The sequence below is a fragment of the Monodon monoceros genome, unplaced genomic scaffold, assembly GCF_005190385.1.
Source record: "Monodon monoceros isolate NGI ecotype Baffin Bay Population unplaced genomic scaffold, NGI_Narwhal_1 Super_Scaffold_18, whole genome shotgun sequence".
Classification (NCBI taxonomy): domain Eukaryota; kingdom Metazoa; phylum Chordata; class Mammalia; order Artiodactyla; family Monodontidae; genus Monodon; species Monodon monoceros.
The window spans coordinates 85,517,555-85,544,133 of record NW_021703774.1 but is presented as its reverse complement, the minus strand read 5'-3'; the positions used below and the strand labels follow the sequence as shown (position 1 = coordinate 85,544,133).

General features: G+C 60.5%; 1 protein-coding gene across 3 annotated transcripts; it reads left to right on the top strand.

The window, feature by feature from the left end:
* Positions 1 to 1,522: 1,522 nt before the first annotated feature.
* CELSR2 (cadherin EGF LAG seven-pass G-type receptor 2) lies at positions 1,523 to 26,359 on the top strand. 3 transcript variants are annotated; one of them, XM_029229952.1, is made up of 34 exons: positions 1,523 to 5,130; positions 9,548 to 10,195; positions 12,139 to 12,361; positions 12,773 to 12,888; positions 13,064 to 13,152; positions 13,546 to 13,703; positions 14,091 to 14,254; positions 14,419 to 14,544; positions 14,907 to 15,073; positions 15,339 to 15,626; positions 15,716 to 15,890; positions 16,132 to 16,273; positions 16,446 to 16,566; positions 16,968 to 17,151; positions 17,330 to 17,431; positions 18,201 to 18,295; positions 18,531 to 18,740; positions 19,218 to 19,401; positions 19,510 to 19,638; positions 19,724 to 19,904; positions 20,061 to 20,228; positions 20,328 to 20,454; positions 20,569 to 20,769; positions 21,082 to 21,256; positions 21,577 to 21,689; positions 21,833 to 21,912; positions 22,001 to 22,127; positions 22,239 to 22,361; positions 22,955 to 23,082; positions 23,313 to 23,401; positions 23,514 to 23,708; positions 23,847 to 24,017; positions 24,157 to 24,391; positions 25,285 to 26,359. In XM_029229952.1, exons 1-34 carry the CDS (start codon positions 1,836 to 1,838, stop codon positions 25,289 to 25,291), a joined length of 8,736 nt encoding a protein of 2,911 aa, XP_029085785.1. In that variant the 5' UTR covers positions 1,523 to 1,835; the 3' UTR covers positions 25,292 to 26,359. The 3 variants fall into 3 exon arrangements, with proteins under 3 accessions (XP_029085785.1, XP_029085784.1, XP_029085783.1); XM_029229951.1 differs by having other exon boundaries at positions 25,089 to 26,359; XM_029229950.1 differs by having other exon boundaries at positions 24,833 to 26,359.
* Positions 26,360 to 26,579: the final 220 nt, after the last annotated feature.

The window sequence follows — 26,579 nt, the reverse complement described above, 5'->3', positions numbered from 1 at the left end:
GCAAGACCTGACGCCCACTTCAACCCAGCAGCACTACTTCTATCTGCTTTATATTCTGGGCTTCTACTTTAGATTTCATTGAAAAAAGGATTCCACTGTTAAATTAATTTTTGAAATTATTGAGCTTATTCGATCCCCTCATTTTACAAAAGGAAATTGAGGCACAAGCATTTGACCAAGGTCACACAGCTAGAGGGTGGTGGGCTGGGCCTGGAAAAGCCCTGGCTTCCTCCACAGGCCAGCCCTCAGACCACCAGTCCCAGCCCCTCGCTGCTCACACAGTTGGCTCTGGGCCCCTGGTTGGGGTATGAGAGACGGAAGTCCCTTTGAATCATCCTCCACCTCCCTTGCCTGGCTCTTCTTCAAGGTCCAGCTTCCATGCCTTGACCTCCTCCAGGAGCCCCGGAATCTCCCACACCCCTTCAAGTGGCACGTCCAGTCTGAAGGCCTGCTCTGTGAAGAGGCTCCAGAGCCCCATGCACTGGGCAGGGCTGTTTGCTGTCACAAAGCTGTGGGTAGAAGGAGGGGAGTGGCAGCTGGACGTTGATGGAGAAGGAGGCAGGGGGCAAGAGGTCATGTCTCCAGACAAGAGGCCCTATGGGGCAGTGAGAATCACTGGTCTAGGACCCAGGAAGCCTGAGTTAAAACTTGGCTCCACCCCTATCCAGCCTTGTGACCCTGTACAAGTTTCACCCTCTCTGGACCTCAGCACCTGCTAATATTAGCATGTTTATACCAGCTGGGCCCCAAGGGGGCAGCCTGATTAGATCACAGCTTTGCTGAGGGGTCTGGGGACGTGTGGGCTCAGGACCTCACTGTGTGTTTGCAGGGAAGTGGGGTGTCTCTCTGGCATATGGGGGAGGCTTTATACTATTGAACAGGGCCGTTTTAGCTCAGTCTGACCCAGACCTGTGGAGGGGACAGCAGCAAGGGCTCCTATCAGCAGCCAGCGGCATCCAGCCTTGTTGGGTGGCGTGAGGTGGGCACTTGGCCTCCGAGAGCCTTTCAGAAGGTTTTGAAAACCTCTAAACATACTTAGGGTACTGCCACCATTATTATCATTTGCTGTCTGGCTTTTGATTGTTAATTCCTCTCTAGACTGTTGTAGGAATGTGGCATCGGCCCAGGGTCAGGCCTGGGGTGGGATTGGGGTGGGGGAAGGGGGTCTGGACTGCTTGAATTCTGCAGCACTGGTGCGGAGGACGGCGCTGGGTGGGGCCCACCTCCTTCGGTGCGGCTGGCGTCGCCACTTTAAGGCGGCGGCGGCGCGAGCAGGTCTATGGTAATGAGCCGCCGCTGCTGCCGCCGCCGCCGCCGCCGCCGCCGCTGCCGCCGCTGCTGCTCTGCAGAGCTCGCCCGCCCGCCTGGGAGGCGAGGGAGCGTGGGGCTGGGCCCGGGGCCGCGGCGACAGCAGCAGCAGCAGCGGCGGGGACGCGGGGCACGAGCGGGCGGCACTGGGCCGTCGGGGGCGGCCGGGGCCGGGCCGGGGTCCGGGTGCGCAGCTCCGCGGGAGCAGGTGGGCTATCCCGCGGGAGCGAGGAACACTCCGAGGATCTGGGGGCCGGCAGGGCCAAGGGCGCGCGGGGTCCGCGGGCGCAGGTGGCGAGAGCCGGGTGTGCCAGTGGAGGCGCGGCGCCAGCCCGTGGTGGTCGGTGTGACCGGGGCGCGGGCCCGGCTCAGGGAACGGTGGGAGCCCGGGCTCCGGTGAGGCATCAAGGAGCAGGCCCCCGGGGACTGACGCCCTGGCCTGGGCATGAGGCGCGGCGGGGCGGGCAGGAGCGGGAGGAGGAGCCGCCGCCGCCGCCGTTGACCCGGCCGGCCGGGAAGAGGGAGAGATGCGGAGCCCGGCGGCCCGCGCCCCACTTCCAACACCACTGCCGCTGCTGCTGCTCCTGCTGCCGCCACTACTGGGAGACCAGGTGGGGCCCTGTCGTTCCCTGGGGCCTGGGGGACGCGGTTCCTCGGGGGCCTGCGCTCCCGTGGGCTGGCTCTGTCCAGCCTCATCCTCGAACCTCTGGCTCTACACCAGCCGCTGCAGGGATGCGGGGACGGAACTGACTGGCCATCTGGTGCCCCACCATGATGGTCTGAGGGTCTGGTGTCCAGAATCCGGGGCCCACATCCCCTTGCCGCCAGCGCCCGAAGGCTGCCCCTGGAGCTGTCGTCTTCTGGGCGTTGGAGGCCACCTTTCCCCACAGGGCAAGCTTGCGCTGCCCCATGAGCACCTGTGCTTAAAGGCCCCACGGCTGAGATGCCAGTCCTGTAAGCTGGTGCAGACCCCAGGGTTCAGGGCAGGGGAAAGCTCAGCAGAAGCGTCCATGGGTGGACGTCGGAAGAGGAATGTGAATACAGCCCCCCAGTTTCAGCCCCCCAGCTACCAGGCCACAGTGCCCGAGAACCAGCCAGCAGGTACCCCTGTGGCATCTCTGCGGGCCATCGACCCAGATGAGGGTGAGGCAGGTCGGCTTGAGTACACTATGGATGCCCTCTTCGATAGCCGCTCCAACCATTTCTTCTCCCTGGACCCAATCACCGGTGCAGTAACCACAGCCGAGGAGCTGGATCGTGAGACCAAGAGCACCCATGTCTTCAGAGTCACAGCGCAGGATCACGGCATGCCCCGACGCAGTGCCCTGGCCACGCTCACCATCTTGGTGACTGATACCAATGATCACGACCCTGTTTTTGAGCAGCAGGAGTACAAGGAGAGCCTCAGGGAGAACCTGGAGGTGGGCTATGAGGTGCTCACCGTCAGAGCCACAGATGGTGACGCCCCTCCCAATGCCAATATTCTGTACCGCCTGCTGGAGGGGCCTGGGGGCAGCCCCTCTGAAGTCTTTGAGATTGACCCTCGCTCTGGGGTAATACGAACCCGTGGCCCTGTGGATAGGGAAGAGGTGGAATCCTACCAGTTGACAGTGGAAGCAAGTGATCAGGGTCGGGACCCCGGTCCACGGAGTGCCACAGCTGCTGTTTTCCTGTCTGTGGAGGATGATAATGACAATGCCCCCCAGTTCAGCGAGAAGCGCTATGTGGTCCAGGTGCGGGAGGATGTGACCCCAGGAGCTCCGGTACTCCGGGTCACAGCCTCGGATAGAGACAAGGGCAGCAATGCCCTGGTGCATTACAGCATCATGAGTGGCAACGCGCGGGGACAGTTTTACTTAGATGCCCAGACTGGGGCTCTGGACGTGGTGAGCCCTCTTGACTATGAGACGACCAAGGAATACACCCTACGGGTTCGAGCACAGGATGGCGGCCGCCCCCCTCTCTCCAACGTCTCCGGCTTGGTGACAGTGCAGGTCCTGGATATCAATGACAACGCTCCCATCTTCGTCAGCACCCCCTTCCAGGCTACTGTCCTGGAGAGTGTCCCCTTAGGCTACCTGGTTCTCCATGTCCAGGCCATCGATGCTGATGCTGGTGACAATGCCCGCCTGGAATACCGCCTTGCAGGGGTCGGGCATGACTTCCCCTTCACCATCAACAATGGCACAGGCTGGATCTCCGTGGCTGCTGAGCTGGACCGGGAAGAGGTTGATTTCTACAGCTTTGGAGTAGAAGCCCGCGACCACGGCACCCCAGCACTCACTGCCTCGGCCAGTGTCAGCGTGACCATCCTGGATGTCAATGACAATAACCCGACCTTTACCCAACCAGAGTACACGGTGCGGCTCAACGAGGATGCGGCCGTGGGCACCAGCGTGGTGACGGTGTCGGCCGTGGACCGTGATGCCCACAGTGTCATCACCTACCAGATCACCAGCGGCAACACCCGAAACCGCTTCTCCATCACCAGCCAGAGTGGGGGGGGGCTGGTGTCCCTCGCCCTGCCGCTGGACTACAAACTGGAGCGGCAGTACGTGCTGGCTGTTACTGCCTCCGATGGCACACGACAGGACACAGCACAAGTGGTGGTGAACGTCACCGACGCTAACACCCATCGTCCCGTATTTCAGAGCTCTCACTACACGGTGAATATTAACGAGGACCGGCCAGCAGGCACCACGGTGGTGCTGATCAGTGCCACAGATGAGGACACAGGTGAGAATGCCCGCATCACCTACTTTATGGAGGACAGCATCCCCCAGTTCTGCATTGATGCAGATACAGGTGCTGTCACCACCCAGGCCGAGCTGGATTATGAGGACCAGGTGTCCTACACCCTGGCTATCACTGCCCGGGACAATGGCATTCCCCAGAAGTCTGACACCACCTACCTGGAGATCCTGGTGAATGATGTGAATGACAATGCCCCTCAGTTTCTGCGGGACTCCTACCAGGGCAGTGTCTATGAGGATGTGCCCCCCTTCACCAGCGTCCTGCAGATTTCGGCCACTGACCGTGATTCTGGCCTTAACGGCAGGGTCTTCTACACCTTCCAAGGAGGCGATGATGGAGATGGTGACTTTATTGTAGAGTCCACGTCAGGCATTGTGCGAACACTGCGGAGGCTGGATCGTGAAAATGTGGCCCAGTACGCCTTGCGGGCATATGCAGTGGACAAGGGGATGCCTCCAGCTCGCACGCCCATGGACGTGACGGTCTCTGTGTTGGATGTGAACGACAATCCACCTGTTTTTGAGCAGGATGAGTTTGATGTGTTTGTTGAAGAGAACAGCCCCATTGGGCTGGCTGTGGCCCGCGTCACAGCCACAGACCCTGACGAAGGCACTAATGCCCAGATCATGTACCAGATCGTGGAGGGCAACATCCCTGAGGTCTTCCAGCTGGACATCTTCTCTGGGGAGCTGACCGCTCTGGTGGACTTGGACTACGAGGACCGGCCTGAATACATCCTGGTCATCCAGGCCACGTCGGCTCCCCTGGTGAGCCGGGCTACAGTGCACGTCCGCCTGCTTGACCGCAATGACAACCCACCGGTGCTGGGCAACTTTGAGATCCTTTTCAACAACTATGTCACCAACCGCTCGAGCAGCTTCCCCGGGGGTGCCATCGGCCGGGTGCCTGCCCACGACCCTGACATCTCCGACAGCCTGACTTACAGCTTCGAGCGGGGAAACGAACTCAGCCTGGTCCTGCTCAACGCATCCACGGGTGAGCTGAGGCTGAGTCGGGCACTGGACAACAACCGACCTCTGGAGGCCATCATGAGCGTGCTGGTGTCAGGTAAGGAAGGGCCCAGGTGACATGGGGATGGGGGTGGCCCGTGGGGGAGGGCCTGGAGAGCCATTCAAGGCGGAACTGCTGACCCACCTCTGTCCCCGGTACTGGCCCGGCAGTTGAGGGGTGAGAAGCAGCTTGGGAAGGAGCCCTAGAAATCCTGGCAGCTGTGCTGGCCCTGCCCGCTGCCCCGGGCTGCAAGACCTGGCTGCTTCGGTTGGCCACCCCCTGCCTACCAGCCTGTGACGTGGTGGGGGAAGTGTTGTGAGGCTGCCCTGGTGACGGCTGCCAAGAATTGTGAAAAAAGGCGCGTGGAGGACTGGGGTCCGGGAGAGCTGGGGGAGGGATGGAGAGGACCGTGGCCAGGAGAGGCAAGCCGGCGGTTCAGCGCCCCTTCACGCCCGCCCACCGGGGTCTCCCTGTGATCTCATACAGTCTCTGACAGAGCTGAGGCCGTGGGGCACAGGGTTGCCACTTCGGGGTCAGGACCCTGCAGTCGGGCCCCTTCTGGCTCCCGGCTGAGCCGCAGACCGGCTGAGGGGGACTTTGTCTAGGACATTCTTTTCCCTCCAGGCAGAAAGAGCCTGGCCTGGCTCCCCCTTCAGAGCTCCCACAGGAAGTGAGGCCACAGCTCATTGTCTCTGTCCAAACAGACCCCACTGTCAGAGGTTGTGGTTCGGGGTCCGGCTTGGGGGAGGGGCTGCAAGCCTGGGGCAGGCTGCAGCCTTCTGGGTCCCCTTGCTGCCCCACGGGCTGGCTGTTCTCAGACGCCAGGCCTTCCCTGCAGGCCGTGAGAGCCTGGGCTCAGGGGATGGGGTGTGGGGACCGCAATGAGCCAGGGGACTGGTGGCCTCTGAGGGCACAGCCCCCTGATCCAGTGGCGAGAGAACAGAATCCTGGGGCATGGGAGCCTGGCCGGGACCTAGGCCGGGCATTCCAGCTGCTTGGCCAAGCGCTCAGCCTGCAGACTCCCTGGACAGAAGGGCTGGGGGAGGAGAGTTGGGGTGGGGACGACATCCTGTCTCTTCTGTCAGCTACAGGGAGTGGGCAGCAGCAGCAGCAGCAGCAAGGAGGGGGCCAGCCCCAGGTTGCTGAACCCCTTCCCCAAGCCTGGGAACAACTGGGACCCTCATGAGGGCTCACTGTTAGCTGTGCCCTGGGGATGGGTGGGTCAGGGTACCCTCACTCCAGACACATCAGGGAGGGGAGAAAGAGAAGAGCCTGCCGGGCCTCACTTCCACCCTGGGGAGTCTGGGCCAGGATGGGAGTGAGAGGCGTGCAAGACACAGGGTGTGGCTTCAGCTCCCCACCCCCTCCACTCATGGTCCTTCCGGGGACTCATGACTCCCCTCCCCACTCCGCAGGTGGCCATCAGAGCCAGGGCACATGAGCTTTTAGAGGTCACAGACAAGGTTCTGTGCATCTTGAAGCCTCAGTTCCTCTCCAGGAGGAGTAAGTGGGAGCTGGAGCTCCCCTATCTCGTCCTTCTGTGTGCTGGGAGGCAGGGGGAAGGAGTGGAGAGGAAGGGCCTCTCCCTCCTGTCCATCCCCAGTCCGCCCTAGGTGATGGAGGGATGGGCAGAGGCCCCACCCAGCCTTCGTGCTCCTACCAGAGCAGAGCCCCAGACCTCGGCTCCCCTAGAATAGAGGGGGAGGCCTCGGCTGACCCTCCAGCCCTAGCCCCACCCTCTCCCCTCAGCCCTGACCCTTGGAGGCAGTCACCACGGCAACCCCAAAGTTCAGGGAGGCTGGGGTGAGGGGGATTGACTCCTACTGCCCCTTTGTTTTCCTTCTCTTGTTCTTTGTCTCTTCTTTCTTTCCCGCCTCTGCCCCTGGGGGCCCTTCTGCACGGCCCCCTCCATTGCCCTCTCCCCATCTCCTGTGTGACTCTCTCCTGCTTTCCCACTTTTTCCACTGCTGGCTCTTTTCCTGGGCCTTTGTCTGCCCCTGTTTGGTTTCTGTGTTTATGCCTCTCTGATTTCCCCCTCTCTTGTTCCCTGTGGCTGCAGCTGCCACAGCTTGGGCCGGATGGCTCCCCTGAAGCCTGAATTCTCCTTGCCTCTTCCTTACCCTGCTAGGACACACAGGAGCTCCTGTCCATGGCCTGGTCATTCCCCAGAATGGCAGACCCCCTCCAGGCCTACAACTCCCACTGGCACATCTGCCAGGGGAAGAGGGGCTTGGAGTCTGATTCTGCCAGAGTCTGGGACTTGGCACTTTTCCAGGTGTGGCAGGTTGGGTTCTAGACACAGGTGGGGTTTCCTGGAGTCAGGGCCCATCCCAACCCTTTTCTTCCCAGGAGGATGGCTCAGGTAATGCGCACCCCCCCACCCCTGTTTCCACCGTCACCTTTTGCACCTGAGGGGTGGCACAGGTCAAGGCAGGAGAGAGGAACAAAGAAGACGCAGAGAGCAGTAGGTTGACTGCTGGGCTGGGGGACAATAGCAGAGGGGGCAGGTGGCCACAGATGGTGGACCAGATGGGAAGCAACAGAGACGCACTGGGCAAGGGGCACAGGCGGGGCCTGGGATGACGGAGGGGGGACATAGGGAGGAGTGCTTTTTCCCAGGGCTGAGTGGTGGTGAGGTTTCTCTTGACTGCCCCCTCCCCTCCCTGATTAGTTAGAAGTACTCTGTGTGGATTCTTGGGCTGCATTCTGCCCGGAGGGACTATCCCGCCAAGGAATAATGGCACCAGGTACACAAGAGCCCTGTGCCAGTTCCATAACTAAGTGCAGGGGGGTCTGAAAGAGGGAGAAAAGTAGAGCCTGAGGTCATAAATCTGGGCAGGCTTCCTGGAAAAGGTGAGTTTAGAGCGGGTTAGAAAACCAGGAGGGCCGTGGGCTGGTGTCTGGATAGGCCAGGTAGGAAGGAACAGCTTGTTCAGTAGCAGCAAGTCAAGAGAAGGAGGAGCAAGTGAGTGATGACAAACAGGCTTGCTGGTGAGAGCAGGCGGGCCTTGCATTCTCAAGCAATGCGGCTGGAGGGCAGGTGGGCAGTGGGCCAAGGACATGGCTGAGATGGGTGTCTGGCTTTAGCCTTCCCAGCCGCCAGTGCAGTTAGCCACCTCAAGTCGCTGTGACACAGAAGCAGGATCTGTTCCCAGATCCCTTTCCTACTCCCACCCCACCCCTGAAATACCAACTCCTGTCCCATTCCTGCTAGGGTGTCCTTTTTAATAGCTACCCGGGCCCCTCCTGCTGTGTTTTAAAGACCCTTTCTTCATTATGGAGACCAAATAAATTCTCATGAACATCTTACTGAACACCTACTATGCGTAGGACATTGTAGTAAATAAAAAAGATGAATATCCTTTATAGCCCTGCCAAGCCATTTCCCTCTCCCCTTGGCCTCCAGCTTTCACTTTGAGCTAAATAAAATCCATTGCCATGTATTTGTGCATTCAGGTGTATATGGTATTTCGGGGCTTAGGGTGTGTAGGTGGAGTGAGAAGCCAGAGTGTTAGTGCTTAGCTGTTTATAGGTGAGTGTGTGGCCTGGGGGTGTGGCAGGCACTCGGCTATAGCGGTTAGCCAAGTGGGTGATGAGTAGCCAGAGGCCCTAGGGCTGGAGGAGAGGTCAGCCCACTGGGGCTCTTGTCTGGGGCTCAGGGTGGAGAGCTGCCCAGGCCCTTCCATCTCTGACCCCCAGAACGCCACAGCATCAGGCCAGTGGGTGGTGCTACCACCTGTAAGGTGGCTCAGCTGGATTTCCTGGGGTGGGGCCCCCCAGGCTACCCTCTGCAGCCCAGAGAGTTGGGCGGGAAGAATGCTTTGTGTGGGGCGTTGCCATGGGGATAGCGGGCCTGAGCCCAAGCAGCCGTGGGGCTCAGTGGGAGGGGGACTGGGTGGCCCACTGACCCAGTTCACCCTCCATTCTCTACTGCAGTGGGGGAGGGGGAACATGGCCAGGGTCAGAGTTATGGTAGTGTTGAGAAATAGAGGCTGAGGGGGCAGAAGGATTATATCTGTGGGTCTCTCATGGTGCTCTGGGCCCTGTAGGAAGGTAAGAAAAAGGCGAAATAAGATTCTTGTGCAGGAAGGCACCTGGTCTGGTATAAGGGAGCAGGACCTGTGGCTTGGGCAGGGAAAGGTGCACAAATATTAAAAGATGTGTCCGTGCTTCACAACAGAGGGTTTCTGGGAAGTATGCAATAAGAAGTTCTGAAAATCAATCCCCTTAAGTGCCCATGCAGGCTGAGCCATCATGGAGTGACTCTCCCTCAGGTGAGGTACACATACCTCCTAGGGCACCTTTATGCCAATTAGAAAAGAGGACCCTTTCTTGGCAACTAGGCAATGCAAGAGTGTGCAGGCGGGATTTCAGCCCGCACTCACTCCCTCCTCCGGCTGCTCCTGCCCGGGGCCAGGTCTATGGCTTGGCAACCCTGCCCTCCCCAGGTGCTGACCGTCTCACCTCTCCGCAGATGGCGTGCACAGTGTGACCGCTCAGTGCGCACTGCGCGTCACCATCATTACTGACGAGATGCTCACGCACAGCATCACGCTGCGCCTGGAGGACATGTCGCCTGAGCGCTTCCTGTCGCCCCTACTGGGTCTCTTCATCCAGGCCGTGGCCGCCACGCTGGCCACACCCCCAGACCACGTGGTGGTCTTCAACGTGCAGCGGGACACCGACGCCCCGGGCGGCCACATCCTCAATGTGAGCCTGTCGGTGGGCCAGCCGCCAGGGCCCGGGGGCGGGCCTCCCTTCCTGCCTTCTGAGGACCTGCAGGAGCGCCTGTACCTCAACCGCAGTCTGCTCACGGCCATCTCGGCGCAGCGCGTGCTGCCCTTCGACGACAACATCTGCCTGCGCGAGCCCTGCGAGAACTACATGCGCTGCGTGTCGGTGCTGCGCTTCGACTCCTCCGCGCCCTTCATCGCCTCCTCCTCCGTGCTCTTCCGGCCCATTCACCCAGTCGGGGGGCTGCGCTGCCGCTGCCCGCCTGGCTTCACGGGCGACTACTGCGAGACGGAGGTGGATCTCTGCTACTCGCGGCCCTGCGGCTCCCACGGCCGCTGCCGCAGCCGTGAGGGCGGCTACACCTGCCTCTGCCGCGATGGCTACACCGGTGAGCTCTCACCGAGGGAGGGGGGACCCCTGGGGGCGGCTCTGGGGGCCTAACGCCGTGGTGCCAGCACAATCAGGCTAAGGACAGGGGTGGCCTCGTTCTTTTCCAGAGTAAGGTACAGGGTACACTGGCTATTCACAAGTCCCACTTGCTCTTTCACAACCACCTATTGAGGAAGGCAGAGAGGGGACCCCTTCTTCTCGGCCACCTACCCAGCCCCCACCCCCAGGTGGTGTAACTGAGGTCAGCTCTTGCTCTAGAGCCAAGCGGCTTGCATTTGTATCCCAGCTTTGACAATACTAGCTGGGTGACCTTGGGCAAGTTACTTAACCTCTCTGTGCCTTAGTATTTTTTAAGTGGATGATGAATCTATTCACATGATAAGGTGGTTGTGAGAACTGATTTAATACGGGTAAAGACCTGGCCTGTAGGAAGTGTTGGCTGTGATTTAAGGGAACGCTGAGATCAGGTGACTTGCTCCAGGTCTCATCTGGATTAGAGATGCGGCTGGGCCTAGTACCTGATCTCTCCCCACTGGTGAGTGAGTTACCTTTCTGAGGTGCAGCAAGTGCTTTTTTCCCTAGGTATTGAGGGGAAGGCACAGAAGAGCTGGGGAAACTGGAGGGTTTGGGTATGGGGATAGTGGTTTTCAGATTATCGCACCTGTGTGTGACCCTGAACAGAATAGCCCCACCCTTGCCCAGGTGTGTAAAACAGCATCCTGACCAAGAGGCCTCCCTGTTGGCCTGTTTCCAGGGGTCTTTACACATCCTGTCCCAAGCCTCTCCCTGGGATGCTCACTGCCTCTGCTTTGTGCTCCTGACCCCTCCCTGCAGGCTCCTGTTTTTCCTCAGACATACCCTTCTCTCCTCCATGGGCCCTTCCTTCCCAGATGCCTTAGGGCTTGCTCCCTCTCCTCCAGAGCTATGCCCACTGGCTCTGCCAGCAGTGGTAGGCAAGCCCCACTGCCACCCCTGCTGTGTCTTCCTGCCCAGAACTTGCCAGACTTGACTCCTCTCAGCTGCTACTGTGGGTGGAGGGGCGGGTGGGGAGCAGAGGGGTGGGCTTGGGGGAGGGGAGGGAAGTCTTTGTCCAGGAGGATGGGGTAGGGGGGTGCTTAGAGTAGGCGAACAACAGTTGCCATGGAAACTAGAGCCTGTCACTAGGCACTGGAGCTGAGAACCTATCTCTAGAATCTGGGAATGGGGAGGGAGAGAAAAGGGTGGATTTTTCTATCTGATATTGTTGGAATTTTCATCTCCTCCATTGAATCCTGGTCTGCTCCCAGGGCTCAGTTCCCTACTCTGTCAGCATCTCCCAAGTGCACGGAGGTCCTCAATCTGGACCCCAGGGCTCAGGGTGGGAGTTCCCTGCCCCATTTCTGGAAAGTCCCCAGCTTCCTGCCCACACCATCCCATAACTCCGACAAATCCAAGTGGAAGCCTGGTCTTATCCCCAGGGAGGGAAACTGATCTTGGTGCCTGACAGGGACAAAAGCACCAGTGGGAGGGAGGGAGGAAGCAGGGGTTGGCAGCAGCCCACATGCTGTCCTGCAGGCCCTTCCCTCCATGCGCATTCACCCCTAAAGGGGCCAGAACACCCCTAAGCTTGCTTGGTAGCCCTGACACCAAAGGCCGCTAGGACGTGGCCCTTATAATCAGGGACCTCGTGGGCCTGTGCTCTCGAGGTCCAAACGGGGTATGGAAGGGACTGGGAGCCTCAAGGAACTCGCAGGACAGCCGCATATGGGATTGTGGTGAGAACAGCCCAGTGCGCCACACACAGCACAGAATGGCTGAGTTTGCACATGAGAGGAAGTGGGGATGCCTGGGAGAGTTTGGGGGTATTATGGGGGTCACAGGAGACCACGGAGGGATCACTGGATGCAAAAGAGTCCCAGTTCCCCAGGCATTTGGTGCTCACCTGCCTTACCTCTTGCCCAGGTGAGCACTGTGAGGTGAGTGCCCGCTCAGGCCGTTGCACCCCGGGTGTCTGCAAGAATGGGGGCACCTGTGTCAACCTGCTGGTGGGCGGCTTCAAGTGCGACTGCCCATCCGGAGACTTTGAGAAGCCCTTCTGCCAGGTGACCACGCGCAGCTTCCCCGCCCGCTCCTTCATCACCTTCCGGGGCCTACGCCAGCGCTTCCACTTCACCCTGGCCCTCTCGTGAGTTCCTGGGTGCTGGGGGTAGGGGCCGGGGTGGGGGGAGTCTGGTGCCTCCTGTTCTGTGGACGAGGTGGGAAGTCAGGCAGCAAAAGTGCCCAGAAGAGGTTGTTGGCAGAGCCAGGTCTGCACTTGGAATTGCCTGTGCAGTTGGCCAGCAGGCCTCCTTCACCCACCAGGGCCGTCTACGCTCCTCCCACCCCACTCTCAAGGGTGGGAGCTAGGATGCCAAGGTTCTGCTTCTGGTCCTGGTTTGGGCTCATCTTCCACACTCTAGCCACATGGCCCATAGCCTCGGCCAAGGAGTCAGCCCTCTGGAGAGTCCTGAGTAGGATCAGGGCTGGTTAGGTGGCTGGGGTGCTGGCATCCAGGTGGGTGCCCCATTGCGTGCCCCCATCGTCCACTCCTACTCAGGTTTGCCACCAAGGAGCGTGATGGGCTGCTGTTGTACAATGGGCGCTTCAACGAGAAGCATGACTTTGTGGCCCTCGAGGTGATCCAGGAGCAGGTCCAGCTCACCTTCTCTGCAGGTGATCCCGCTTGCCCCATGTCCTTGCCCATCTCCTAGAGGCCCCGTGTCTCTCGGCCCTTGACCCCAAGTCACACACTCTCCCAGCCAGATCTGGGCCCAGCCCAACCATGAGCATCCCCTCCCCATTCCCAGCCCTCATCTGGTGTCCCAGCTCACCTGGGTCCTTTCCCCAGGGGAGTCGACCACCACTGTGTCCCCGTTCGTGTCCGGAGGGGTCAGTGACGGCCAGTGGCACACAGTGCAGCTGAAGTACTACAATAAGGTGGGTGCGGGAGGCGGTCAAGGAGCTGGAGGGTTCTGTCCTTGGCTCAGGTGCTCACCTAGACCTGGGTGGCACTGCCTGCCCAGGGGCTGGTCATGGCACTTCTGGCTGAAATGGGGGAAGGGAGGGGTGGAACTTACCACCTTGCTGGGCATTCCCATTCCGCTGGCTGGTGTAGACGCTTCCTGTTCTAGTAGGCAGAAACTTGAGTAGACGCTGAGGAAGGTAAAGCGTGTAAGTCCTGTGAGCACACATCAGTGTGCATGTGTGTTTGTGTACACACACACGTATATGTGGGGGTGTGTGTACACACAGGGGGTGAGTTAGTGCCTGGCCCGTGACCTGAGTGGCTCTTGCCCACTCTTTCCCATCTCTGCCCTTCCCTGTCCACAGCCGCTGTTGGGTCAGACAGGGCTCCCACAGGGCCCATCCGAGCAGAAGGTGGCTGTGGTGACCGTGGATGGCTGTGACACAGGGGTGGCCCTGCGCTTCGGAGCTCTGCTGGGCAACTACTCCTGCGCTGCCCAGGGCACCCAGGGTGGCAGCAAGAAGTAAGCAGGGGAGAGGGCTGGGGCTGCGGTGAGGTGTGGGCCAGTCAGGGAGGGAGGGTTGTAGGGGGGCCTTTGGGGGCCCTGAAATGGGGACCAGTTCAGACGGGGGTCATCCCTCACCTTGCTTCTCTCTGCCCCTGCTCAGCCCTCTGCGGGGGCTGGGGTGGGAGGCGGGAGCGGGCAAGATTGGGGGACTAGAGCTGGGCCTCGTGCAGCGGTCTGGGGAGGGGCGGGTATCAGATGAGAGCAGCTCCTGTTGAGGCTCCCCTTCCCCTGGCTGCTCTACAGGGCCCCTTGGGCTCCTGGCCTGGCGGCAGGGCTCAGGGAGGAGGAAGAGCCGGAAGCACCCCACTCTCCCTCATGTCGCAGCCATTTTTGCTCCCCCAGGTCTCTGGACCTGACAGGGCCCCTGCTGCTGGGCGGGGTGCCTGACCTGCCTGAGAGCTTCCCTGTCCGAACCCGGCACTTCGTGGGCTGCATGAGGAACCTGCAGGTGGACAGCCGCCATGTCGACATGGCCGACTTCATTGCCAACAACGGCACCGTGCCCGGTATGGGGGCTGGGGTAGGGGCGAGGCCAGGGGCCCTACGCAGAGAGGAGGGGTGTGCCTGCTGCGGGAACCCCTGCACGTGGCGGGTCTCGGAGCCCCCTCCAGCCACTGCCACAGGTTTTCTGTTGGGAGCCTCCACCTGAGTGCTCTTCTCTCCACTCTAGGCTGCCCTGCCAAGAAGAACGTGTGTGACAGCAACACTTGCCACAATGGGGGCACCTGTGTGAACCAGTGGGATGCCTTCAGCTGCGAGTGTCCTCTGGGCTTCGGGGGCAAGAGCTGTGCCCAGGGTAGGGGGCAGCCCTCAGAGGTCGGGGCCTGGGAGCTGTCAGCACTGCTGGGAACACTGGCAGGGTCCGGGCAGGCACTGGGCAGGGCCCAGCTGAGCTGGGCTGTGGGTAGAAAAGCGTGTCTGGGCAGAGCCTTGAGAGGGTAGCACGGGAGACAAAGGGCCCAGTCAGAGGCAGGCCTGGGCACAGTGTGGTGCGGGCCCAGGGCAGGTGAATGCTCTGGGGGGCGGGGCTGCCGTGGAGAGTGGGCACTAGGAGGGACAGTGCCCTGCCTCCCAGGGAGCCGCCCCTGCTGAGCATCATACCCCCTGGGGCACTTGGGCGCTCCGCCTCTCAGAGTCTGCCTTTATCTGTCTCCCCAGAAATGGCCAACCCGCAGCGCTTCCTGGGCAGCAGCCTGGTGGCCTGGCATGGCCTCTCGCTGCCCATCTCTCAGCCCTGGCACCTCAGCCTCATGTTCCGCACACGCCAGGCCGACGGCGTCCTGCTGCAGGCTGTCACCAGGGGGCGCAGCACCATCACCCTGCAGGTGATGCAGAGAGGGGTGGGGCAGGCGGGCCCTGGCCAGGGTTGGTCAAAGATGGCTGGGCAGGGCCTTTCCCTGGAAAGAAAGGCAGCTAGGTTCGTTTGGTGAATCACTGCTGCCATCTCTTGGGCCCAAGGGAAATAATACCTTTTCCTCTCTGGCCTCAGCTGGGCAGCAGGATGGGTTTGGTGGTCCAGGAAGGAGGACAGTGGGCTGGAAGAAGAGCCCATTAAGGCAGTCTGCTGACCCTTTTTTCTTCTGGTGCCAGCTTCAGGAGGGCCACGTCGTGCTGAGCGTGGAGGGCACCGGACTCCAGGCCTCGTCTCTCCGGCTGGAGCCAGGCCGGGCCAATGATGGCGACTGGCACCATGCACAGCTGGCACTGGGAGCCAGTGGGGGCCCCGGCCACGCCATCCTGTCCTTCGACTATGGGCAGCAGCGGGCAGAGGGCAACCTGGGCCCCCGGCTGCATGGGCTACACCTGAGCAACATTACCGTCGGGGGAGTGCCTGGGCCGGCCAGTGGTGTGGCCCGCGGCTTCCGGGGCTGTTTGCAGGTAAGCCTCCTGCTCTGCCTTCTCATCTCCAATAGCCGGAGGCTGGAGGCCCGCTCCACAAAGGGCCAACACTACCTTGTCCCTCCCAGGGTGTTCGGGTAAGCGAGACGCCCGAGGGTATTAGCAGTCTGGATCCCAGCCGTGGGGAAAGCATCAATGTGGAGCCAGGCTGTAGCCTGCCAGACCCCTGTGACTCGAACCCATGTCCTGCCAACAGCTATTGCAGTGACGACTGGGACAGCTATTCCTGCAGCTGCGATCCAGGTATGCCAGGGATCCAGGGAAATGGGGCAGGTTAGCAAGTGCGGGGCGGCGACAGTTCACTCTGGCTCTGCCGTGTGACCTGGGGCTAGTCACATCACCTCTCTGAGCCTCTCCTCCTGCACTACAAAGCCAGAGCCAGCTGGTATATCTGCTCAGGATAGAAGGGGATGGATGAAGGCAGGTTTGAAGAAAGTGCCAGGGGAAGGTGGGGATTGAGCCTCTCCTGTCCTTCTGGTCCCAGGTTACTATGGTGACAACTGTACTAACGTGTGTGACCTGAACCCATGTGAGCATCAGTCCGTGTGTACCCGAAAGCCCAGTGACCCCCGTGGCTATATCTGCGAGTGTCCCGAAAATTACCTTGGGCCATACTGTGAGACCAGGTAAGTGGACCATTGCAGGCAGCAGCAGGTCCCAGTGGCACTGCCTGTGTCTGCTGTGTCCCTCAGAGCACTGAGAACCTGGCCGAGCCACAGCCAGGCTCAGAAGGGCCACACATGGCTACGCCAGACGGGTGGCAGAGGGAGCCCATGTCTGTCTGGTCCTTCTCCGCAGGATTGACCAGCCTTGCCCCCGAGGCTGGTGGGGACACCCCACATGCGGCCCATGCAACTGTGACGTCAGCAAAGGCTTCGATCCGGATTGCAACAAGACAAGCGGCGAGTGCCACTGCAAGGTGACAGCCCCGGCCTAGGCCTCCATAGCGGCCGCCTTGGCCTCTGTTCTGTACCTCCTGGGCCCTTGGGGGGGACAATGAAGGAAGACTCTGCAGAGAGCTGAGGGCTTATGCGCCTTTGTTTGTCCTCGTGTGTCTGGGGTGTGGGGCGTCCAGGACCTATACTTAACCAGTGAGCTCTGGGTCAGCTATACTGGTTGTTTGCAGCCTGTTCTGATTGGTGTCCAATTGATGGATTAAACTCCAAAACATTACCAGTTGTTACATATCTTGAATGTACCATTCTTGGTGGGGACCTGAGGTCAGGGAGCCTCTCTCCAGAGGGGCTACAGTGAAGGATCCATGAGCATCCAGGGAAGAGAGCCTGAGCCAGTGATCCCATCGTCCCTCTCCCCTCCCAGGAGAACCACTACCGGCCCCCTGGCAGCCCCGCCTGCCTGCTGTGTGACTGCTACCCCACGGGCTCTCTGTCCCGAGTCTGTGACCCTGAGGATGGCCAGTGCCCGTGCAAGCCAGGTGTCATTGGGCGCCAGTGTGATCGCTGTGACAACCCTTTTGCTGAGGTCACCACCAACGGCTGTGAAGGTAGGGCTCTTGCGGTAGATGGGTGGCCCTCCCTGCTGTGTGCCAGGCCCTGGTGTCCCAGGGAGGCCAGGAGCAGGGGCTGGTTGCAGGCCTGAGGCTGCACAGGGAGGGCTGGGGAGCCTGGCCAGAGCTGTAGGGGGACAGTTGCTCCTGAGTGACGGTGTGTGCTTCCCTGCAGTGAATTATGACAGCTGCCCACGGGCCATCGAGGCTGGGATCTGGTGGCCCCGTACCCGCTTCGGGCTGCCTGCTGCTGCCCCCTGCCCCAAAGGCTCCTTTGGTAGGTACTGGAGGCCCAGAATGTGAGACTGAGGACTTGGCCTTTCATCAGTGGGGTGAGGGTGGGGAGCCCCTGGCTACTGATCATAGGACCCCACTTTCCAGCCTCCAGGTCCTGGGGACTCCATATCCCATGCTTCCTTGGCTCACTGTTCCCCTGCTCCCAAGGTTGCCTAAATGAAAGGTGCCTATATCTTGGACTCATAACAAAAGTGCTAAAAAACCCGCATTGTGCATGGCACAGGGCTGGGTGCTAGAGATTCAAAGATGAGTCACACAGGGTTCCCGTCCTCAGCTCACCACCTAGTGCTGGAGTTATGCCACTAAAAAGATGGTCTGGGGAGTAGGGGAGGCGAGGTGCTGTCCCAGGCGACCCAGCCGCAGGATGGGGGCTGGCGCTGGTCCTTGGATTGACGATGACCAGAGTTCAGAAGTAGAGAGTGAGTGGCAGAGAGCTCAAGGTGGTGGCTGGAGAGGGACAGCCACGTCTGGGGGCTCAAAGGGACCACGTGTGCTGCAGGACCACGTGTACTGCAGGACCACGTGTGCTCCTGTAGCCCTTTTTTGGGCTGATCCTACAGAGGTTTTGGCTCTGGTGTTCTCCACACACGTCTCCCTGTTTTCACCTGCAGTACAGGATGGCAGGGCCCTTGTTTGGTTGTCTCCTGCCTCTGGTCCATAAGGGGCTGGCCCCCAGCAGAACTCAGCCAGGTCTCGGCAGCCTCCTGTCTCCCCCCCTGAGGCCTGCCCTCCTGGCTGCCTTCCCCCAGGGACTGCTGTGCGCCACTGTGACGAGCACAGAGGGTGGCTCCCCCCAAACCTCTTCAACTGCACATCAGTCACCTTCTCAGAGCTGAAGGGCTTTGTAAGTGGAACTTGTCATCTCCATCTCCTTACCCCCACCCCCTGCCCTGGCCCAGTATGACCTGCCTGCCTCCCCAGCTTTGAGAAAGGGGACTCTGGAATTCCAGCTCCTGTCTCCCAGGGCCCCCACCTGGAGCCATTTCTCCCCTTTCCTGAGTCCTTTTACTCTAGAGTTCCAGTTCTACTCTCTGGGTACCTCACTCCTGTGCTGACCCCCCAGCCTATCTTGGTCCCAGGCTGAGCGGCTGCAGCGAAACGAGTCAGGCCTGGACTCGGGGCGCTCCCAGCGGCTGGCCCTGCTTCTGCGTAACGCTACCCAACACACGGCTGGCTACTTCGGCAGTGACGTCAAGGTGGCCTACCAGCTGGCCGCTCGGCTATTGGCCCACGAGAGCACCCAGCGAGGCTTCGGGCTGTCCGCCACACAGGATGTGCACTTCACCGAGGTGGGGCTTGGAGTGGGCAGGAATGGCTGGGTGGGTGGAGGTCACGGTGAGTGAGCCTGCTCCTGGCCACCTGGGGGCAAAATGGGGGGCACTCCCCACCCCTGCCTTTGGGGAGCTCTCAGCCGGCATGAGGCCCCCATGAGACCCCCTGAGCCATGGCCCAGCATATGGGTAATTTAGAGCACCTCTTCCTAACCCTTTTCATAGCAAGGCGCCTGTAGAAAATAATGTTTGTACTGGGGCCCGGTCTGATCAGGCTTCTTGGAGGAGAGGCCCTGCCCATCGTGCCAGGACAGGGAGGAACCAGCATCTAATAACATCTGTGTGGGAAACTCTTAGAGACTGAGGAGGAAGGGTTAGAGGAAGGGGCATGGTGGGGGGCGAGCCAGGGCTGGTCTAGGTACAGGCTGGGGCCTGGTGCTGGGGACGAGGAGTGAGGCTGCAGGCACAGCCCACCGAGACCGTGCCCTCCCCCAGAATCTGCTGCAGGTGGGCAGCGCCCTCCTGGATGCAGCCAACAAGCGGCACTGGGAGCTGATCCAGCAGACAGAGGGTGGCACCGCCTGGCTGCTCCAGCACTATGAGGCCTACGCCAGTGCCCTGGCCCAGAACATGCGGCACACCTACCTAAACCCCTTCACCATCGTCACGCCCAACATTGGTGAGGCTGCTGCCAGGGTGGGAGGGTCCAGGGAGAGTCTCTGGTAAGGGCGGCCGTGCCAAGGGCCTGCCCACCTCACCGGGGGTCTGAACTGTGACCTCTCCCTAGTCATCTCTGTAGTTCGCCTGGACAAGGGGAACTTCGCTGGGGCCAAGCTGCCCCGCTACGAGGCGCTGAGAGGGGAGCGGCCCCCGGACCTTGAGACAACGGTCATTCTGCCTGAGTCCGTCTTCAGAGGTCAGTGGGGACCAAGGGGTGGGTCAGGGGCCAGGCCAGGGCATCTGCGCAGGACCCAGCTGAGTGGACAGTGTCCCCATCCCAGAAACACCCCCCATGGTCAGGCCTGCGGGCCTTGGAGAGGCCCAGGAGCCGGAGGAGCTGGCACGGCGCCAGCGGCGGCACCCGGAGCTGAGTCAGGGCGAGGCGGTGGCCAGTGTTATCATCTACCGCACCCTGGCTGGGCTGCTGCCCCATAACTACGACCCAGACAAGCGCAGCCTGAGGTGAGCGGCTGGGCAGGCGGGGAGCGGGGCGGGGGAGCAGGTCGGCTGGGTGGGGCACAGAGAGGGGCCAGGGCCTGGGGGCACCTCAGAGTGATTGGGGCGTCCTCCAGTCACACGACTACCGTGGTGACTGTGTGCCCGCCTGCCCCGCGCCAGAGTTCCCAAACGCCCTGTCATCAACACGCCCGTGGTGAGCATCAGCGTCCATGACGACGAGGAGCTTCTGCCCCGTGCTTTGGACAAGCCAGTCACGGTGCAGTTCCGGCTGCTGGAGACGGAGGAGCGGACGAAGCCCATCTGTGTCTTCTGGAACCATTCGATCCTGTGAGCCTGCACTGCCCTGACCCCAAGGCTTTGGGCGGAGAGTTCAGGCCCCTGGGCACCCCACCCGTCTTGTCTCCTGACCCTGCCTCCCTCACGCAGGGTCAGTGGCACAGGTGGCTGGTCAGCCCGAGGCTGCGAAGTTGTCTTCCGCAACGAGAGCCACGTCAGCTGCCAGTGCAACCACATGACGAGCTTCGCCGTGCTCATGGACGTGTCCAGGCGGGAGGTTGGACCCACCAGGGGTAGCTGCAGAGCTGGGGGTGGGAGCCAAGGGCACTGGACTAGGTGCTCAGGCCCCGCCCTTCCTAATCCCTCTGGCTCTCTGCCACCCACCCTGCAGAATGGGGAGATCCTGCCACTGAAGACGCTGACCTATGTGGCCCTAGGGGTCACCTTGGCTGCCCTACTGCTCACTTTCCTCTTCCTCACTATTCTGCGTGCCCTGCGCTCCAACCAGCACGGCATCCAACGGAACCTGACTGCCGCCCTGGGCCTAGCTCAGCTGGTCTTCCTCCTGGGAATCAACCAGGCTGACCTCCCTGTAAGATGTTCCTCCTCACGCAGAAACCTTCCCCAGTGCCCAGCCCTCTCAGGCTCCCATATGCGTCCTCCCCAGCGGCCCCCTCAATCCCTGCTCCTGCAGTAGTGACTGAGCCAGCCTAGTGCCTGGCCCCCAGTTTCCTCCTTTCTAGCTCCTCCTTACTTCCCCAGCACCCTAGAGGTACCTTCCTCTGGCCCAGACTCCCCCTGAAGCACCTCCCAACACCCAGGCTCTCCTCCCCTGTCTGGTGAGAGCAGGACCCACACTCTGGGTGTGCCTTGGTCACTGACTGGGCGCGGCCTGGGCCCTCAGTTTGCCTGCACAGTCATCGCCATCCTGCTGCACTTCCTGTACCTCTGCACCTTTTCCTGGGCTCTGCTGGAGGCCTTGCACCTGTACCGGGCACTCACTGAGGTGCGCGACGTCAATGCCGGCCCCATGCGCTTCTACTACATGCTAGGCTGGGGTGTGCCCGCCTTCATCACAGGTACCCCCACCCCCGATCCCGGGCCTTGAGGTTCTACATCCCTAGGGCCTACGTCCATCTTCATGCCACCTTCTCCCACTCCCATCCCAGGCCCAGAGGCCCACATCCCTATGCCGGGCCAGGTTCTCCACAAGTATCCCTCTGGTTTAACTCAGCTATTGACACCCCCACTCAGGGACAGGGTCCCCCATCCTGGAGAGGACGGCATGGACAGATGGTGGGCAGAAGCCTTCATCCCCTGCACCTGGCCCTAGGAGCCCACTTGACCACCTGACTGATTTCCAAGTCCCTGATCACCCCTTCCCCACTGCTGTCACCAGGTCTAGCCGTGGGCCTGGACCCGGAGGGCTATGGGAACCCTGACTTCTGCTGGCTCTCCATCTACGATACGCTCATCTGGAGTTTTGCTGGCCCCGTGGCCTTTGCCGTCTCGGTAAGTGCTGGAAAGCGGCTGGGGGCGAGCAGGCTGAGTGTGACCTCAGGATCCCCTTTAGGAACTGCTGAGGCCTCCATAGGGTGGGATGGAAGCTGTCTGTTCCCTGATGGTCCCCCTCACACGTCCCCCTCCCCTGCTAGATGAGTGTCTTCCTGTACATCCTGGCGGCCCGGGCCTCCTGTGCTGCCCAGCGGCAGGGCTTTGAGAAGAAAGGCCCTGTGTGAGTATGGGGTGTGGGTGCCTTGGCAGTGGACGGGCATCGGCATGGGAGGCCTCACGGCCAGACTCACAGCCCACCCCCTCCCCAGCTCGGGCCTGAGGCCCTCCTTCGCTGTCCTCCTGCTGCTGAGCGCCACGTGGCTACTGGCACTGCTGTCTGTCAACAGTGACACCCTCCTCTTCCACTACCTCTTTGCTGCTTCCAATTGCATCCAGGTACCTGGCCCGACCCATGCCCTGTGGGAGGCCGGTGGAATTGTAGGTGGGAAGCTTGGGCACGAGGTGCCTTAATAAGCACTTAGACACTTGCTGCTTCTTGCCTGTCAGGGCCCCTTCATCTTCCTCTCCTATGTGGTGCTTAGCAAGGAGGTCCGGAAAGCACTCAAGTTTGCCTGCAGCCGCAAGCCCAGCCCTGACCCTGCTCTGACCACCAAGTCCACTCTGACCTCGGTGAGGGAGCCGGGGTCAGGGAGGTGAAGGGGTCATGGGGAGTTGAGGGGGAAGAGGCAGGAGGGACAAAGGCTGTGCTTTTGTCCCACTTTTTCTCCATCCTTATATCCTTTCCTGGAAGGAGGAAGGGGTGGTGAAATGGTATGTGTGGCCTGGGAAGAAGGGGCCTGGGGTCGGGGAGGGGGATTTTTGACTTGGGAGGGATGGGAGCGGAGCTTAGAATAGATGAGGGAGTAGCCAAGACAGGTAATCAGGTCATAAATGCCCCACACCTGAGAATCCCTTGTGCCTCTCGGTAAATCTTCTGTGCCTCCCAGAATGCTCTCAGGAGATAATTCCTGGTGCCATCTTTTGCCAGCAGACCCTTATACAGCCGAGTCCGGGGCACTTGGGGTGCGTCGAACTGGCACAGCTATGGCAGAGCTACAACACTACTAGGCCCTGAAATGGGGGCAGCAAAGATGTGGGGCCTCTCTCTTCAGTCCTGGGCATGTGGCGGGGAGAACTTAGGGCAAGCTCCCTCGGCCCCTCCGCTTTCCTGGGGCCACCCCTTCCGGCTCACCCATGTACTGACCTCTCTGTTCCCTGCCTAGTCCTACAACTGCCCCAGCCCCTATGCAGATGGAAGGCTTTACCAGCCCTATGGAGACTCAGCAGGCTCTCTGCACAGCGCCAGCCGCTCGGGCAAGAGTCAGCCCAGCTACATCCCCTTCTTGCTGAGGTGAGCTCTGGTGATGGGACAGTTGGGGAGGGGAGAAGGGCACCGGGCATGCTAGACCCAGGCCAGGCTGCTAGGAGTTGCGTAGCACACACCATGGCCGACACGGTGGCAGCTTGAAGTGGAAGCAGAGAGGAACATGGGGAAGGAACTGGAAAGCCCAGAACAGAGAAGAGAATGGGACACCGGGTGAGGGGCCAGGCTGATGCCTCCAGCATGTCTTGTCTTCTTAGGGAGGAGTCCACACTGAACCCTGGCCAAGGGCCCCCTGGCCTGGGGAACCCTGGTGGCCTATTCCTGGAAGGTCAAGACCAGCAGCATGGTGAGGACGGGACCTCCTGACGGCCAGTGGTGGTGGAGGCGCAGCTGCCTAACTTTTGTTGAGGGTGGGCAGTGGCGGATGGGCTGCCTGTGATCTCTCCCGCACTTCCTAGATCCAGACACAGACTCTGACAGTGACCTGTCCCTGGAAGATGACCAGAGTGGCTCCTATGCCTCTACCCACTCATCAGATAGTGAGGAGGAGGAAGAGGAGGAAGAGGCAGAGGCCACCTTCCCTGGAGAGCCGGGCTGGGACAGCCTGCTGGGGCCTGGGGCGGAGAGACTGCCCCTGCACAGTACCCCCAAGGGTGGGTCAGCGCAGGGTTGTGGCCTTTGGGGGCAGTGGGAGGGCAGAGGGGCTGGGATTCCTGGGAAGCAAGACTAGGGTGGTGACTCTCCTAGCCGTCTGTCTTCTCTGGGCCTCATCTACTTCCTTTCTCCACCAGATGGGGGCCTGGGGCCCGGGAAGGCCCCCTGGCCAGGAGACTTTGGGATCGCAGCAAAGGACAGTGGTGGCAATGGGGCTTCTGAGGAGCGGCCGCGGGAGAATGGAGATGCCCTGCCTCGGGAGGGGTCCCTGGGTCCCCTTCCAGGCCCTTCTGCCCAACCTCACAAAGGTGAGCGGGGTATGCTCAGCTGCATGCTCCCCCATCAGCAACCTCACTCCTCACACTGGCCTGTGGCTGGCAGGGCTCTCGAGGGCAGCCCCATGCTCCTTCCACCTGCTCCTCATGGCACCCGCCCTCCGGCCCACAGGCATCCTCAAGAAGAAGTGTCTGCCCACCATCAGTGAGAAGAGCAGCCTCCTACGGCTACCCCTGGAGCAGGGCACAGGGTCTTCCCGGGGCTCCTCAGCCAGCGAGGGCAGCCGGGGTGGGCCCCCTCCCCGCCCTCCACCCCGGCAGAGCCTCCAGGAGCAGCTGAATGGGGTCATGCCCATCGCCATGAGCATCAAGGCAGGCACGGTGGATGAGGACTCGTCAGGCTCGGAGTGAGTGTGGCTGGGTGGGCGGGACAGGGTGCAGCCCCACAGAGGCCCCACCTCCAGGCCTCCCAGGCCGCTCTGGTGGGCGGCCGAGTGCGGCCCAGGTCCCTTCAGGCCACATGCCCACAAACATGACGCCCTGTGGGGTCAGCCCAGCCCAGCATCGGGCAAAGTGAGGGAGGGTGGGGAGCTGGGGTTGCTTTTCTGTTTCCTCCTTCTGGTGAAAGCTTCTCACTGTCTCCTCTGCTCTGACTAACCCTCTGTCTGCCTTTTCTGTCACTTTCCTTTCCTGCCTCTCCAGATTTCTCTTCTTTAACTTCCTGCATTAACCCTGGGCCGGTGGTTCCTACACCCTGAGGCTCCCTTACGCTCCCCAGCTGCACTCATGCTCCCACTCCTGTCTTGTGCTTTATCCCGCCCCTGCTCCCCCTGCCTGCCTGCCTGCAGCAGCGACGAAACATCCATCTGAGGAGCCTGGGCCTTGCCGGGAGGGGCACCCACCCCACCCAAGGCCATCTAGTGCCAACTCCCTCCCCCACCATCCCCCTCACTGCACTTTGGACCCCTGGGGCCAACATCTCCAAGACAAAGTTTTTCAGAAAAGAGGAAAAAAGAAATTTAAAAAAGGAACTCCACTCTTCATGACTTCAGGGATTAATTTTTTTTATACGCTGGAAATTGACTCCCCTTTCCCTCCCCAAAGAGGATAGGACCTCCCAGGATGCTTTCCCAGCCTCTCCTCAGTTTCCCATCTGCTGTGCCTCTGGGAGGAAAGGGACTCTTGGGGGACCTGCCCCTTGTTTGCCATCACCAAAAGGAAAGGACAAAGCCACATGCACCCAGGGCATCAAGCGCAGGGCCGAGGGCACTCCTCACCCCGCCTGTGCCGCCCCTTCCAGGAACTGAAAAAGCCCTGTCCGGAGAGGGGGCAGAAGGACTCAGCGCCCCCAGACCCCCAAATGCTGCATGAACACATTCTGAAGGGAACCCATGCCCCTGGGTGGCGGCCGGGCCACCCCAGACCCTCTCCTTTCCCTGGACTCTGGCCGTGCACTGCAGCCCGGGTGTTTGCTCAGTTCGCTGACCCAAAAGTGCTTCATTTCCCTGCCTGCCCCATGCTGGGGAAGGCCAGTCATGTGTTAAGTTGAGCTTCTTTGCTATTGTGTGGGTGGGACAGGGAGGAAGAGGACAGATGGGGCTGGCACGGTTGCCCTGTGCTGTCTCCAGCCCAGGTCTGCAGCCCGGGTTCCAGGGTCCACTCGCCCTCCTCTGAGACCAGACAAACCCCACTGACCTGCTGTGGCCTCTGAGACATGTTCTATTTTTATCCCCTTCTTGGAATTGGCTCTCTTCTTCGAAGGACCAGGTCCCTGTTCCTCTTTCTCCCCCCTCACCACCCAGCTCCCTGCGAAGAGAGAGTTAATATATATTTTTTATTTATTTGCTTTTTGTGTTGGGATGGGTCCAGTCCCAGGGGGTCTGATGTGGCCATCAGTCAGGTCGGGTGTGTACCCAGCAGTCCTGGCGAGGGGGCCTCAGGCCCTTCCCCTTGCTCCAGGCTGTCATCTCCCCACCTCTCCCTCCCTCCTCAGTTTTGCCAACTGCTGTTCATCTGAGTCACCATTTATGCTGAGCATGTATTCCAGACTTGTCACCCATTTTCCTCTGGAGCAGGTGGCTAGAAAAAGAGGCTATGAGTAGAAAAAGTGTTCCTATTTCTCATTTGTAAGGCTGGTCTCTGGCTTTTCTGCCATGGATTCTTTCCCTGGCCTCTCCCCTCAGCAATTCCTGCAAAGGGTTAAAAACTTAACTGTTTTTTACTACTGATGACTTGACTTAAAAAAATACAAAGATGCTGGATGCTAACTTGATACTAACCATCTGATTGTACAGTTTGATTGTAACTGTAAATATGGTAGCATTTTGTGCTTTGTTTTTTCATTTCTCCATGCCACTGAATAAAACTAGTTCTCTGCGGGCTGAGCACTGTCATCCTTTCCTCCTGTGTGGGGCCCTCTCCTTCCAGCGCGGGGAGGCCTGGTCGCTGGAAAACACGAGCAGGCAGGGCCCTGGAAGGGCCAGGTCAGGGGACTCAGATATCCTCTCGACACCCCCAGCAGTGTCCCCCAAATAGCCTCAGTACTGAGCCCACGTCCTGGCATTTCCAACGAAGATGTGGCTGTTAGCAGGAAAG

What these genes read in the sequence shown, in the direction of transcription:
- CELSR2 (XM_029229950.1), top strand. Translation starts at nt 1,836, where the DNA reads ATGCGGAGCCCGGCGGCCCGCGCCCCACTTCCAACACCACTGCCGCTG. An exon ending in TTCTGGAACCATTCGATCCT is followed by an intron (nt 20,229 to 20,327) that starts GTGAGCCTGCAC and finishes TCCCTCACGCAG; the next exon opens with GGTCAGTGGCACAGGTGGCT. An exon ending in TGTGCCCGCCTTCATCACAG is followed by an intron (nt 21,257 to 21,576) that starts GTACCCCCACCC and finishes TGCTGTCACCAG; the next exon opens with GTCTAGCCGTGGGCCTGGAC.